General features: G+C 45.9%; 1 protein-coding gene across 1 annotated transcript in view; it reads left to right on the forward strand.

The window, feature by feature from the left end:
• The window catches only part of USH2A (usherin), a 588,113-nt gene that overhangs the window by 484,989 nt on the left and 89,862 nt on the right, over positions 1–13,262 (forward strand). Inside the window, exon 60 of the mRNA XM_056852957.1 lies at positions 10,494–10,848. Within this exon, the coding sequence (XP_056708935.1) occupies positions 10,494–10,848 (355 nt within the window). The remainder of the gene's footprint in view (positions 1–10,493; positions 10,849–13,262) is intronic.

Below are 13,262 nucleotides of genomic sequence, written 5' to 3' on the forward strand. Positions count from 1 at the left end.
TATAACTAGTAGTAAGGGGCCCTGACCTGGATAGCCCAGGCTAGCCTGACCTTGTCAGATCTCAGAAGCTAAGAATGGTTGGCCCTGGTTAGTACTTGGGTGGGATATCATGAAGGAATACCGGGGTTGTCATGCAGAGGAAGTCAATGGCAAACCACCTCTGTTAGTCTCTTGCCTTGAAAACCATACTGGGTTGCCATAAGTTGGCTGCGACTTACACGGCACCTTACACACAGGAATAAAAGCCTATGTGGCAGAGTATTAAAACATTTTTCCAGCCATATGGAGGCCCTGACCATGCACCACCTACCACTGTGGTGGTAGGAACACAGCAAAAGAAATGTCTAAATAGGTTCTCATTCAGCCTTACTGAAATAAGTAGGAGTGAGTCTTTGCACATTAGCATAAGTACTAGGATCGAAGGAAGTTGGCTTCTATATGTGAACTGAGACTTTTCCAGCTTTCCCTTCCCATGGAAGTCTGCTGTATTCATCTGAAAAAGCTGATTATGAAGTTCAGGCACCTTTCTTGTGTGACATACAATGTAGTACAAAACGTTCCATCCAGAAGCAAAATCCCATATGTGGATCAAGTGTTTTAGATACATTCATGGGCTTCTTTGGACCCCAGCCACCTACATTGTACTGTGCTTGTGGCAGTGATACTGCCTTCTGATAATTCAAGCTGAAATTTTCAGTTGTTCAAAGAATAAAGGGAAAATTATCATTTCATCTGGGATTAGAACTTTACATGGGCGATGGCCGTGGATAGGGAAGAAGACCCAGGTGGTAGGAGAGGTAAGAGAGTGAGAGACCAGAGATTAAAATGAAGGGGAGGGTATAGAGGAGAGAACAGCATGACATCCTATTTAGGCAGATTTCACAATTAGAATCTTTGTCTTTTTTTGTGGCTCATGCTGTCAGGTGATCTGGCACCTAGGTGACTGCAGGAGTCAGCAATGCTGTGAGCTCCCACTCTTCAAAAAGGGGGGAAGCAGATTCCATCTCCTTCCTCTGAAGGAAAGAATCCTCTCCCCCACCCAATTCCTAGAAAACTATGTTACATTTTTACCTTAGCCAGATAGCTTTGGCTTGCCCTTTGTCCTTACGAAAGGACTCATGAACCCCCAGCGGTCCCCAGACCCCTGTTTGAGAAACACTGGTCCAAGACGTGGCTTCACTCTGCCGGTTTTGTAAATAAAGCCGATGATTACTGCTGCAATTTCAACCGCAGCAATAGAAAGGGAAAACAGGAAATATAATGCAGAAAGTGGAAAATACTGTAAATTGAATTTGACAGCATTTGATGGCATTTGATTATTCTAGTCACAGCCAAACAATGATATAAAGAGTAATATGAAACAGAATGTGTTACTGCCTAGCAGACTCGAAAGCAATAAACCTTCCTCCAATGTGACACAATCACTTCACAATCATAATTGTAGCCTGTTTGATACCTCTGAGTACAGCAGAAGGGCACTGACTGACATAGATACATTTTGTTTTTTATTTAAAGTGAAATGAAAATGGCGCACTGGGGCTCCAGATACAATCGTTATATTCACCTACATAGGCATGAATCACTTGGCAGTTATTTCAGCTGAAGTTTAAATGTGCTTAGACAACAACAATATCACATCTTTCTCAGATAGCTGTGAAAAAAATCAAAAATTTGTAAGGACAGAAATGGGATGTAAGCACGCAGTTCTTTTTCTTTTTTTAATGCGATGCCCATGCCTAGCCTTACACTGTTATAGCAACAAGCTTGCAGTATTTCTAGGGGATGTTATGGTATGTAATTTCTTTTCATCATTTGCTGCTATTGCCTTGCTGTCATTTGTACACCAAGTAAAATTTATTTAGCCCACAAGTGAGTAAGGCAGCTTTTCATTAAAACAGAGTGATGTATTTTGCAAAGATTTAGAGTTAGCAGCTATCCCCTCTGAGGATTCCCTTGTCCCTGTCCCTCCAAAACCTTTGCTTAGCAAACCCGAGTAGGCAAACATAAATATATTTACTTGATTTGCTTTCTTTTTCCATGTGTAATGTTTGATTTCTGTGGAACTGAGCGGTGGAGGTTGTTAGCTACGAACAGTGAAATTCTAAGGGAGTATACATAAGATCTGAGTAAGATTTTGAGTAGACCTTCTTATGATGGCACTGTCAGTAACAAGGCTGGATTTAGGTTTGATGAGGCCCTAAGCTGTTGAAGGTAATGGGGCCCTTTATATGTCCAGCTGTCCTTTGTCAACAACAAATTGTCGCTATTTTTTGTGTTGAATATATGCTATATGGTAATTTTTATATAGAAATGAGCAAACCAGTGATATTTTAGGGAGCAGGCTAGCAGGCAGGGCCCATTACTTACATCATAGGAGCCTATACGACACAAAACACTGTTGCTGTATGTAGGTTTTATTTTATTTGTTTTTTATCTTATATTTTGGAAATGTACATATAGCTTGTTTAGCTTATACGTAAATCCGGCACTGGTCAGTAAGGGGTTGAAAGTTGGAATTAAATGCAATTTAAACAGTTGGTTTAAAGCAGTTTGTTTACCAACTTTTGCCATGGTGCAAAAGACCTACAACTGATTAAAAGAAACAATATGCTTTGAGGAAAAAGCTTCCATAGCCACAGCTCTTTGGTTCTCAGAGTAAACACCTAAAGTATTTGGGTTATTTCTGGCTATGAGGTGACCTGTGTAGCTTGTCGTTATAAAAATAGCCTACTTGACTATCATAAAATGAGTGAAAATAGCATATGCAGATTCAGTAGCAGTTCCCAGTTCCTGAGAAATGTCATTTTTCTCTTGTGTTTCTCACTGTGTGGGAGAAAAGCTTCCACTTAAATGAACAGCTGAATTCTAAATCTTCAGCCTTTTGAAATGATTAGAGACTGCTCAGCCATTTCTGCTCAAAGTTTATTCATACATGAGGATATTCTCTCCTTGTAGCACTATGTGGAACCATTTACCTAGCCATAAGTTTCTTTCATTAAATATTCAGCAGTAATAAGATCTAAACACTTTAACCAGACTACATTGTTACAGCTTTGCTTGTGGAAGAGCTCACAGTTGGTGGCATATTTGATCTATCAGCACCGAGAAATTGTTTATCACAGATTTTCCACGTTACTAAACACTAATTTGTGAATTCAACAAACAGCTATGGTGGCTAATTGAGATGCTGTGCAGTGCAAAGCGAACTAGCAAGCATTAAAGAGAGCATTGCTGGACTTAAAATATCATAATTTTTCACTTTTCTGCAATTGAGGGTTTTTTCGCTCCTTAACTCACTGGGAAGTCATTATACTTCAAACTATACAACTAGATGGAAGTACAAGTATGCAGTATACTTTTGGGCAAGTAGTAGATGGAAGTAGTAGATGGTTTGCCTGGAAATCTTCTGCACTCTGAAAACATTGTCTCCAATTTTAAAAAACAAAAAACATGTTGCTAGTTGTTTTGGATGCTCACAATTTACAATAAGTCATAGTGACAATTGTTAGGGGAAGAGGTGTCATATTTCCCCCCAACCATATTAACTAAATAAGATAGAAATATTGCTGTTGAACACAGTTTTGAATATCTATAACAAGTTGGGTATTAATCGTGTAAAATGGTGTTAAAATGGCATGAAAGTGTCATAAACAACAGTAGATTATACCACCTTGTTGAGATGCTTGGAGGCAGAAATAAGTAACAGGGAATGCATGCTGAACTGGTTCAAATTGTTCCTCATGGATCATATGCAAAGGGTTGCTATTGGAAACCAGTTATCATCAGTCTGGGACCTAACCTGTGATGTTCCACAGGACCCAATTCCATCCCCCATGCTTTTCAATCTCTATGTAAAGCCCTTAGGACAAATCATTCATAGCTTTGGGGTTAGTTATCATCAATATGCAGATGATACCCAGCATTGTATATCCTTATCCAAATCTCTTGGTGATGCAATAGAGGTCTTAATAGCTGCCTGGCTGCTGTGGTAAATTGGCTAAGAGAGAATAAACTAAAACTAAACCCTGAAAAAACAGAGGTAATGTAAGTTGGGAAGGTGGAGATCTTGAAGGATATTATCTTGCTGCAGGCAGATAGTGGGGGCCTGAGGCATGAAGCGTAGTCTGGAAAGCAGTCCAAGGTCTTTCAAGGTTCAGGCATGGTTCAACACAGGCAAGGGCAGTCCAAGTCGTGAGTCAGGTTTAGTCCAAGAAATCAGGATGCCAGGAATCCAAAGTATAACAGAGAACCAAGGCTGATACACAGGGGGGTTGGTGATGAGTTGCTTGCACAATAGTTGTTATGTATTGGTTGAATATGTTGTTGTATTATGTGGGACAGAATGGAACACTAAGTAAGAGCCTGTCGGCCCGCCGTTGAGCCGCCCAATCACAAGAGTGGGGGGGGGGAGAAAGAAGGCGGGCATTCTGACAGTATATAAGCCAGGCGGGGAGCCACAATTCTCAGTTCAATGCAGTTACAGTTACAGTGTGTTACTGTTTATAAAGGAGTTATCTGTTAACTGAGCCTCTGGCCTCTTGGTGTTACCCACAATACATAATAGTGGTGACGAAGGTGGGATACCGATGCTGGTAGGCCACCAGCGTGGGAAGAACTGAACAAATCATCCAAGGTACAGACAGAGCCATGATAATGGCTAGCCGGGCCCAGGGTAATATGGAGCCATTTAATCCAGCCACTCCCAAGAAAAGGGCCTCATATGCTATGAGGATGAGGTACCATATGGTCGCGAACGACCTCACATCAGTGGAAAAAAAGAAAGCGGCTTTCCTAAGCCTCTGTGGCCAAGACACGTTCAAGTTAGCTCAGGGATTGTTAACGCCCGTTGATATCGACGTGGCCACTTACGACGACATTATAACGGCCCTGGACGAACACTTCGCACCTAAACCGTCTCAACTGGCGAGACGCACCGAATTCCAGGAATGACGCCAAGCGCAGGGAGAAACGGTTACCGAGTACATCGCCGTTTTAAGGCAGGCCGCGAAGTACTGTGCGTTCCCTGATGTGAAAGATAGGCTCCATGACCAGCTGGTTATCGGCCTTAGTGACAAGAAGGTCCGCCGCCATCTTCTGTCCAAGAAATCCGTGACTTTTGAAGAGGCTTTGGAAGACGCAACACAAGCCGAAGCAGCTGCCAGGGTTTCCAGTGCATTGGACCTCAAGGGAGCGACGTACGGCACGGGGTCCACCAGAGACACAACCCAGGTTCACTATGAAAATGACAGTGATATTGAGGGGGAAGAATACTTCCACAGAATGGGTATGGAAGACGCTCAAAGGGCCAACAAGGGAACAAGACCACGAGTCACCACCGGCCGACAGTGCACAAGCTGTGGTGACCCCCATGACCGTCAGTCCTGTCGATTTAGAGACGCCAAATGCAGAGGTTGTGGGAAGATCGGCCACATCGCTTGGGTTTGCCGTTCCACCAGGCGAAGTGGAGGTGGCAACCCTAACACAGTCGGGAGGTGCAATACCGACACACACCCGGCTCACTTGATTGTTGCGGGAACCACTATCTCTGCTACCCACCGGTTGACCCCGCCACAGTCTTATTCCCTGGGTCAAACTGCAACGGAACTACACTCCATAAGCAAGGTCCATATTACCGTCAACATTAACGGGTCCCCATGTGAAATGGAGGTCGACTCTGGGTCAACGCTCTCAATGGTGTCCAAAGACACATTCCAGCACCTCTTCACGCCGGGCAAGGCCCCAAAGCTTCAGAAAAGCGGCATAATACTACCAACAGAATCGGGTGCCGATCAAGGGAATCGCACAAGTCCGGGTCCGACACTTGCAACAAGAGGAAACACTTCGTCTCCTGGTGGTCAGCCTGTTGGGCCTAGAATGGTTCCAAGCACTGGGAATCCAACTAACCGGAATTCACCATGTCACCCTGTCCAATGTTGAGAGTGTGTGGTGTGAGTTTGAAGATGTTTGGAATGTGCCTCTGGGTCATTACCAAGGGCCTCCAATCCACCTCCAACTCGACCCTGGGGCAGCGCCAATCTGACTCAAGGCCCGCCGAGTTCCGTTCGCCCTCAAGGGCAAAATTGATGCCAAGATTGACCGCCTCATCCAGCAAGGGGTTCTAGAGCCGGTTCCCAACGCAAGGTGGGAAACACCTATAGTAACACCCCTCAAACCAAACGGGAGGTCCGAATCTGTGCCGATTATAAATGCACTATCAACCGGGCTCTGCAGCAGCACTCTTACCCGGTTCCGGTTGTGAGCCATCTGCTGGCGTCCCTCGCAGGCGGCAGAGTCTTCGCGAAACTCGACCTGGCACAGGCATACCAACAACTGCCAGTTGACAGCGAGTCGGCCGAGGCGCGAACTATCGTGACGCACTGGGGCGCGTTCCGCGTCACTCATCTGCAATTCGGGGTTTGCACAGCCCTGGGAATTTTCCAAAATTTAATGGAAGATCTCCTGAAAGGTCTTCCAGGGGTGGTGCCATATTTTGATGACGTGTTAATAGCTGCTGCGTCGGAGTCAGAGCTGCTCTGCCGAGTTCGGCAGGTCCTGGCCCAGTTTAGTTCTGCGGGCCTTACAGTTAAACGGGAGAAGGCGGCTTAAATACCTTATCTTTCTGCTTTAGCAGAGCCAGTTGTTGCCATTTAGGCTGATCTCAGCCAGGTAGTGCTTCAGCCCTGCTCTGCCTCAACATTGCTGTCAAGGAGAGCTCTACATTGGGCTTGCAGTCTCGCACTTTGGCATCACTGTTGCATTTCCAGTTGAACCCGTCTCCTCCTCTGATCCACTGCTTGCTGCAAGGTGTCAGGCCCAGCTAGAGCCCTTTAGCTGGCAGGCTGCAGGCACAATGAGCCATCTTCTGACTGCGGCTGTTCCTCTGTTCTGGCTGCCTGCAGACATTGTGAGCCATGTTCTGACTGTGGCTGTTCTTCAGTTGGGACTTCTGTTTCCTCTTCCGGCAGTCTCCGCAGGCTGACACATGACAGATATTGTGCTCTCCACTTTTGATGGAGTTCAGCTGACCCTTGCTGACTTGGTTAAGTGCCTCGGGGTTATACTGGAACCAATGTTATTGCTAGAGAAGCAAGTTAATGCAGCTGTAAGAAAAAGGCTTTCTCCCAACAGTCTAGCCCATAAGATGGCCCCTTACCTTGATACAGCTTATCTGACTTCCTGGATCCACACCATAGTGACATCTAAATTAGACTGCTGTAATGCACTGTACATTGGTCTTCCCTCAAAATTAATTCAGAAACTCCAGTTGGTGCAGAACACCACAGCTTGGCTATTATCAGGAGCTAGGTGGAGCTAGGTGCATATTACTCCCATTCTACAGTCACTCCACTGGCTGCCCATCAGTTACCAGGCCCAATTTAAGGTGTTGGCTTCTTTCCTTTTCTTTCCTTCACAACCAAGTGTTCAGCTTTCCCTCCCCATGAAAGCTCCAGCAGCCTCTGCTCTGTTCTTCTCTCCTGCAACCTTCACTTGCCTCCCTCCCCAGTCTTCATCTTTTCTTCCTTCCCTAGGGCAGCTCCTACAAACCCTCTCCTTTTCTTCTCTTCCCACGACTTTTATCTGTCTTCTCCCACCTTGTCTTCAGCTTTCCTCCCCCCCCATGGCAGCTCCAACAGCCTCTCTCCTTTTCTTCCTTCCCACCCACCAGCTTATGTTTTCTACTCCTCAGCCCTTCAGATTTACTTCCCTCCCTCCCCATTCCTTTCTTGCATGCTTCTGTAACCCTATTCCTGCCTTGTGTCTTTCATTCTTTGTTGCCTCTCCCCATACACACATGCAGCTGACACTGAGACATGGAAGCCCTGACAATGTTGTCTGAGGTTGCTTAGCAATCTCCAAAATGGCCACCCAGAACTCACAATGGGCAGCCCATTCCTGATTGGGGTGGTGGTGGATACATGGCGGCCAGGAGCAGCACAGCCATGCCGCCTCCTCAGAGGCTTCCCAGCCGCAAAATAATTTTTTTAAAAAATAGAGAATCTATGAAAATCCCTAGGGCTGTCAAAAAAAAAAATTCGGTACAGTTCAGATTCGGCCGAATTTGGCCCTTGTGGGTTCGGTACGTGCCGAAGTCCGAACTCCCCCACTTCGGATCCGTTCAATTCGGCGGGAATTCAAAGTTCGGAAACAAATTCGGCCAAATAAAGCCATTAAAAACACAACCGCGCCTTTCCGCGGCTCTGGGGGGGGGCATTTTTGGGCTTAGAGGTCCCAAACTTTTTTATTGGGACGTTTATTGAAAGACTCCCCAAGTTTTGTAAAGATTGGGTCAGGGGGGGCTGAGATATGGGCCCTGAAAGGGGTCCCCCCCACCCTTAATGTTGTGCATCTCTCAGCAGAGCTTGCCGCTCACGCACAAAGCTCCCAGCCCGACAACAGCGGAGAAATTAGCAAAACAACTGCAAACACAACCTTGTTAAACAACACCTTTGCAACACACAACTGAAACCTCCCCCCTCAAACCAGGGAGCGAGAGACTCAAGGGGGAACACACACCCCAGGCAGAACCGACGAAAGCCCCCTTTGGCTTCCCCCCCACCCACAGAAACTGCTCCCTCCCCACACACACACAGACTCTGCTTTCCCCCACACACACACACACAGGAGAAAAATTATAGATTAAAGCCCCCAAAGGGGTCTTACTGTGGCTGTCTTCTGTTCCATCAGGACGGGCTGTAATCCAAGATGATTCCAATTAGGCACGGAACGTTTTGCTCTGGAGAGATGCACACAGGATCGGATCGGCTGCCCCATTCATCCCAATAGGGGAAAGGGGAAAGGGAAAAGCCCATATCTCAGGACCCCCTGACCCAATGTTCACAAAACTTGGGGGGTTCCTTAAGAAGCTTAATCTAAAGTTCCAGTGAAAGTTTTGTGTCTGCACCCCCAAAAATGCGCCCCCTGCAGCCATGGAAAGAGAAAAGGGGGGGAGGCGATATTTCTGCCCCCACTGAACCCATCTTTACAAAACTTGGGTAGTATCTTAAGAATAATTCACTGAAGCTATGCTAAACGTTTGGGGGCTATATCCCCAAAAAAGCGCCCCCTGCAGCCACATAAATGGAAAAGGGGGGAGGGAAAAGGGGGAGAGCCCATATCTCGAGACCCCCTGACCCAATGTTTACAAAACTTGGGGGGTATCTTAAGAACACTGGTCTGAAACTCCGCTCAAAGTTTGGGATCTGCACCCCCAAAAATGCACCCCCTGCAGCCATGGAAAGAAAAGGGGGGGAGCCCATATCTCGGGACCCCCTGACCCAAAGTTTACAAAACTTGGGGGTACCTTAAGAAGCTTCATCTGAAGTTCCAGTGAAAGTTTTGTGTGTGCACCCCAAAAAATGCGCCCCCTGCAGCCACAGAAAGGAGCGAATGTGCACAAGCATCCCACACACACACACGAGGATTTCGCTCTCTCTCTCTCTCTCTCCCTGGCCGGGCCGCACATCAGCTGATTCCTCCAGTACTCAATCCTGACTGATTGGCCAGAAGAAGACCCAGCTTGCCCACCGATTGGCCGGGGGAGGAGAATGCTGCTTACTGACGGTTATGCTGCTTACTGACGGCCGAATTGGCCGAATTTATTCGCTAACTCCCGAACTCGCTGAATTCGGCCCCCCCCGGTTGCCCGCCAGTTTTGAGTTCGGATCCGTCCGAACAGAAAAGCAACGAATCAGGGGAAATTCGGTTGATTTTCAGTTCGGACCGAACCGAATTGACAGCCCTAAAAATCCCCCCAACATTTTTTTAAAAAATCTGATTTTTCTGCAAACCTGGATAGTTTGTATCCCAAATTTGTAGAAAAATTACCTGATTTGTCTCTTACCCCATCGTGTGGACTTTAAGGTTTGTGCTCTAGAGCCAAGTTTAAAATTAGATATACAGATATTTTCTTGCCTGAATTCAGTTTAGAAGGCATGGACTAGAAATCATCCTGCTTACCGGTACATCTCTGTCAGATACCAGGGCTAAGGGGAAGATTGTCACTGGGTCATACTTTCAGTTGAAATATTACCTTATGTGTTTCAACGTGTGAGAACTTATGGCTTTTTAAAACACATGATCAAGTATTTTAGCATGCCTGTGTGGATATCTGAGACTATTAGATCTTATGTTAAAACCTTAACCTTGATGAGACCTGAGAGTTAAATTGAAAAATTGAAAAAAAAATTATTTGTTTGTTTATTAGACTTGTACCCCACCTTTCCCAGACATGGTCAAGCTCAAGTGATTCACACTTAGTGGCCCAGAGCTTTTCATAATCTTTTAAATAATGCTCACTATTATTTCCTGTATTTACAATTTCTTTCTTTTTATTTTCATCATTGTAAGTAAGTTTTAAGAAAATAATGAAATAGGCTGGGTAAAGTTACAATAATTTTAACGTTTGTACTTCAGTATCACATCTGCTTATTATTGTAAAGTACTATTCTGTTACATACACTATCTTTTTCTTTCTTTTTCTTTTTGACTTTCAGGCGTCCTGTGGGCACTCAAGAGGAACTGCTTATCTTCATTTGGTCTGAAGGTGCTTTGGAATTTATTGATGCTACTGACATACTTCAGCCATTCACAGAGTATGAATATCGCATCAGGGCTCAGAATTCCAAGGGGTCTGTAGATAGCCCATGGTCTTCAACACAGACTCTTGAAGCTCCACCTTGGGGCATGAAAGCTCCCTGGGCCCAAGCTATTAGTGCTTACTCGGTGCTACTAAATTGGACCAGCCCAACTTCTTCTAATGGTGTTATTTCTCAATATCAAGTTGTCCATCAAGAGAGTCAGAGTGACCCAACCTTTCACACCCCAGCTGTTACTGCACTGACTGTACCGGTAAGAAACAGTTAATCAATATTTAGGAACATAAGAAAAGCGCTGCTGGGTCAAATATGGGATCATCTAGTCCAGCATCCTGTTTCCTTTTCCTTTTATCCCTTAGAAGCTCCTTGATCAATTGATCTTGAGCAGCATATATCTAGTGTTGGAGGGATATAAGGATTGAAACAAATTTGCCACTGACAATGTAGCCTTGGGGTCCCTATCACTTAGTAAAAAAGGCATTATGTCAGTCACAGAGGCATTGGATTTGTATATTAAAAGGGGGGAAATATAGTGCGATCGAACATCCTGTTTCAGAGTGGCCAATCAGCTGCCCTTGAGGGCCAACAAACAGGGCGTTGATCCTGATGTTGTCTTTTAGCACTGGTATTCAGAAATGTGCTGCCTTTAGATGTGGAGGTTCCATTTAGTCATCATAGCTGTTAATGGATCTACCGTATATACTCGGGTATAAGCCGACCCAAGTATAAGCCGAGGTGCCTAATTTCACCCCAAAAATGGGGAAAAATTAGGCACCCGCGTATAAGTCGGGGGTGGGAAAGGAGGCCTTTCCCCCCCGCAGGCTTACCTTACCGGCCGTGGGGCCTCCTGCCGTGGGGCCTCCTGGGCACAGGGAGGGGGCCACCACCTGCCTGTGTGCCTTCCCTGTGCCTAGGAGGCCCTGCTGGCCGCTCCTGGCCCGCAGAGAAGGCACACGGGCAGGCGGCGGCGGTGGGTCGGTCGGTAGGTGGAGGGAGGGGGGGAATAAAAACCCACCACGCACACACAACTTCTTTAAAAGGATCATGAGAAATCTTCCTGGAAGCGGTGGTGGGATGAAGGTCTTAAGCACTGGCGCCAAAGCAGACGAAACGGCGCTTTATAGCCACGGGAAGCAGAGGCAACTAGGTCTTCTCGAGAGGCCAGGCTGGTGGGGCAGCGCGGATCCCACCCCCTCCTCGGCTCGCAGCGTTGGCTCTTCAAACCTCGGTGGATGCAAACACGCTTCTTGCCACCGCCTGCCCGCGCGCCTTCCCTGCGGGCCAGGAGCTGCCCACGGGGCCTCCTGGGCACAGAGAAGGCGCGCGGGCAGGTGGCGGCGGCAAGTTCCCCCCTCCCTCTTTCCCTCCCTCCCTCCACCTACCAACTGACCCTCGTATAAGCCGAGTTGGGTTTTCTCAGCCCTTTTTTTGGGCTGAAAAACTCGGCTTATACGCAAGTATATACGGTATCTTCAATTAATTTGTCTAATCCCCTTCTAAAGCCATCTATTCTAGTGGCCATTATTTCATCCACTTCAGTGGATTCCAAACTTTAATTATTCATTAAAGTATTTGCTTTTGTCCATCCTGAATCTATTGTGCATCAGTTTAATTAGATGCACCTGAGTTCTAGCATTATTTTCTCTCCATCCACTTTCTCCCCATGCATAACTGTAGAAGCCTTTATCATAATCACCATACTCATTGCTTTTTTCTTAAACTGAAAAGTCCCAAACTCTTCAGCCTTTCCTCATAGGAAAGGTGCTTCATTCCTTTAATCATCTTGGTGGGCTTCTTCGGCGTTTTGTCCAGCTCTGCATCACCTTTTCTGAGATATAGTATCCAGAACTGTATACAGTATTCCAAATAAGGGCATTGCAGTATTGGCTGTTTTATCTACAGTCCCTTTCCTAGTAATTAACCACATGGAGTTTGCTTTTTCAGTGCCACACTATGAGTCAACATGTTCATTAAACTACCCATTTACAACCCCAAGATCTCTTTTCAGTGAGGTCAGACTCCTTCACCATATATTTGAAGTTAGGATTTATTGTGCATCACCTTGAACTTACCTACACTGAACTTCATTTACCACCTTGTTGGATACTCACCCAATTTAGAAAGACCCTCCTGGATAATCTTGGCTTTCACTATTCTGAATAATTTGGTATCCTCTATAAACTTGGTGACTACACTTTTCACTCATACCTGAATGGCCCAGGCTAGCCCGATCTCATCAGATTTTGTAAGCTAAGCAGGGACATCTGTGGTTAGTATTTGGATGAGAGCCCACCAGGGAAGGTCAGGGTCATTACGCAGTCAGGCAATGGCAAACCACCTCTGAACATCTCTTGCCTTGGAAACCCTACTGGGTCACCATAGGTCAGCTGCAGCTTGAGGGCACTTTCCATCACCACCACTACACTTGTCACCCCTAAATTCCAGATCTTTTATGAACAGAATAAACCGCTCCAATCCCAATACTGATCCTTGTGGGACCCCACTGCTCACTTCCATCCTTTGGGGGAACACTCCATTTAGTCCTCCAATCTGCTTCCTGTTGTTTAACCAAATTTTAATCCATAAGAGGGCCCATCTTGTCCTCTTATCCCATGACTTATAGGTCTACTCAGAAGATATTGGAAGACCAAGTATCTAACATCTACC

The sequence above is a fragment of the Euleptes europaea genome, chromosome 7, assembly GCF_029931775.1.
Source record: "Euleptes europaea isolate rEulEur1 chromosome 7, rEulEur1.hap1, whole genome shotgun sequence".
Taxonomy (NCBI): domain Eukaryota; kingdom Metazoa; phylum Chordata; class Lepidosauria; order Squamata; family Sphaerodactylidae; genus Euleptes; species Euleptes europaea.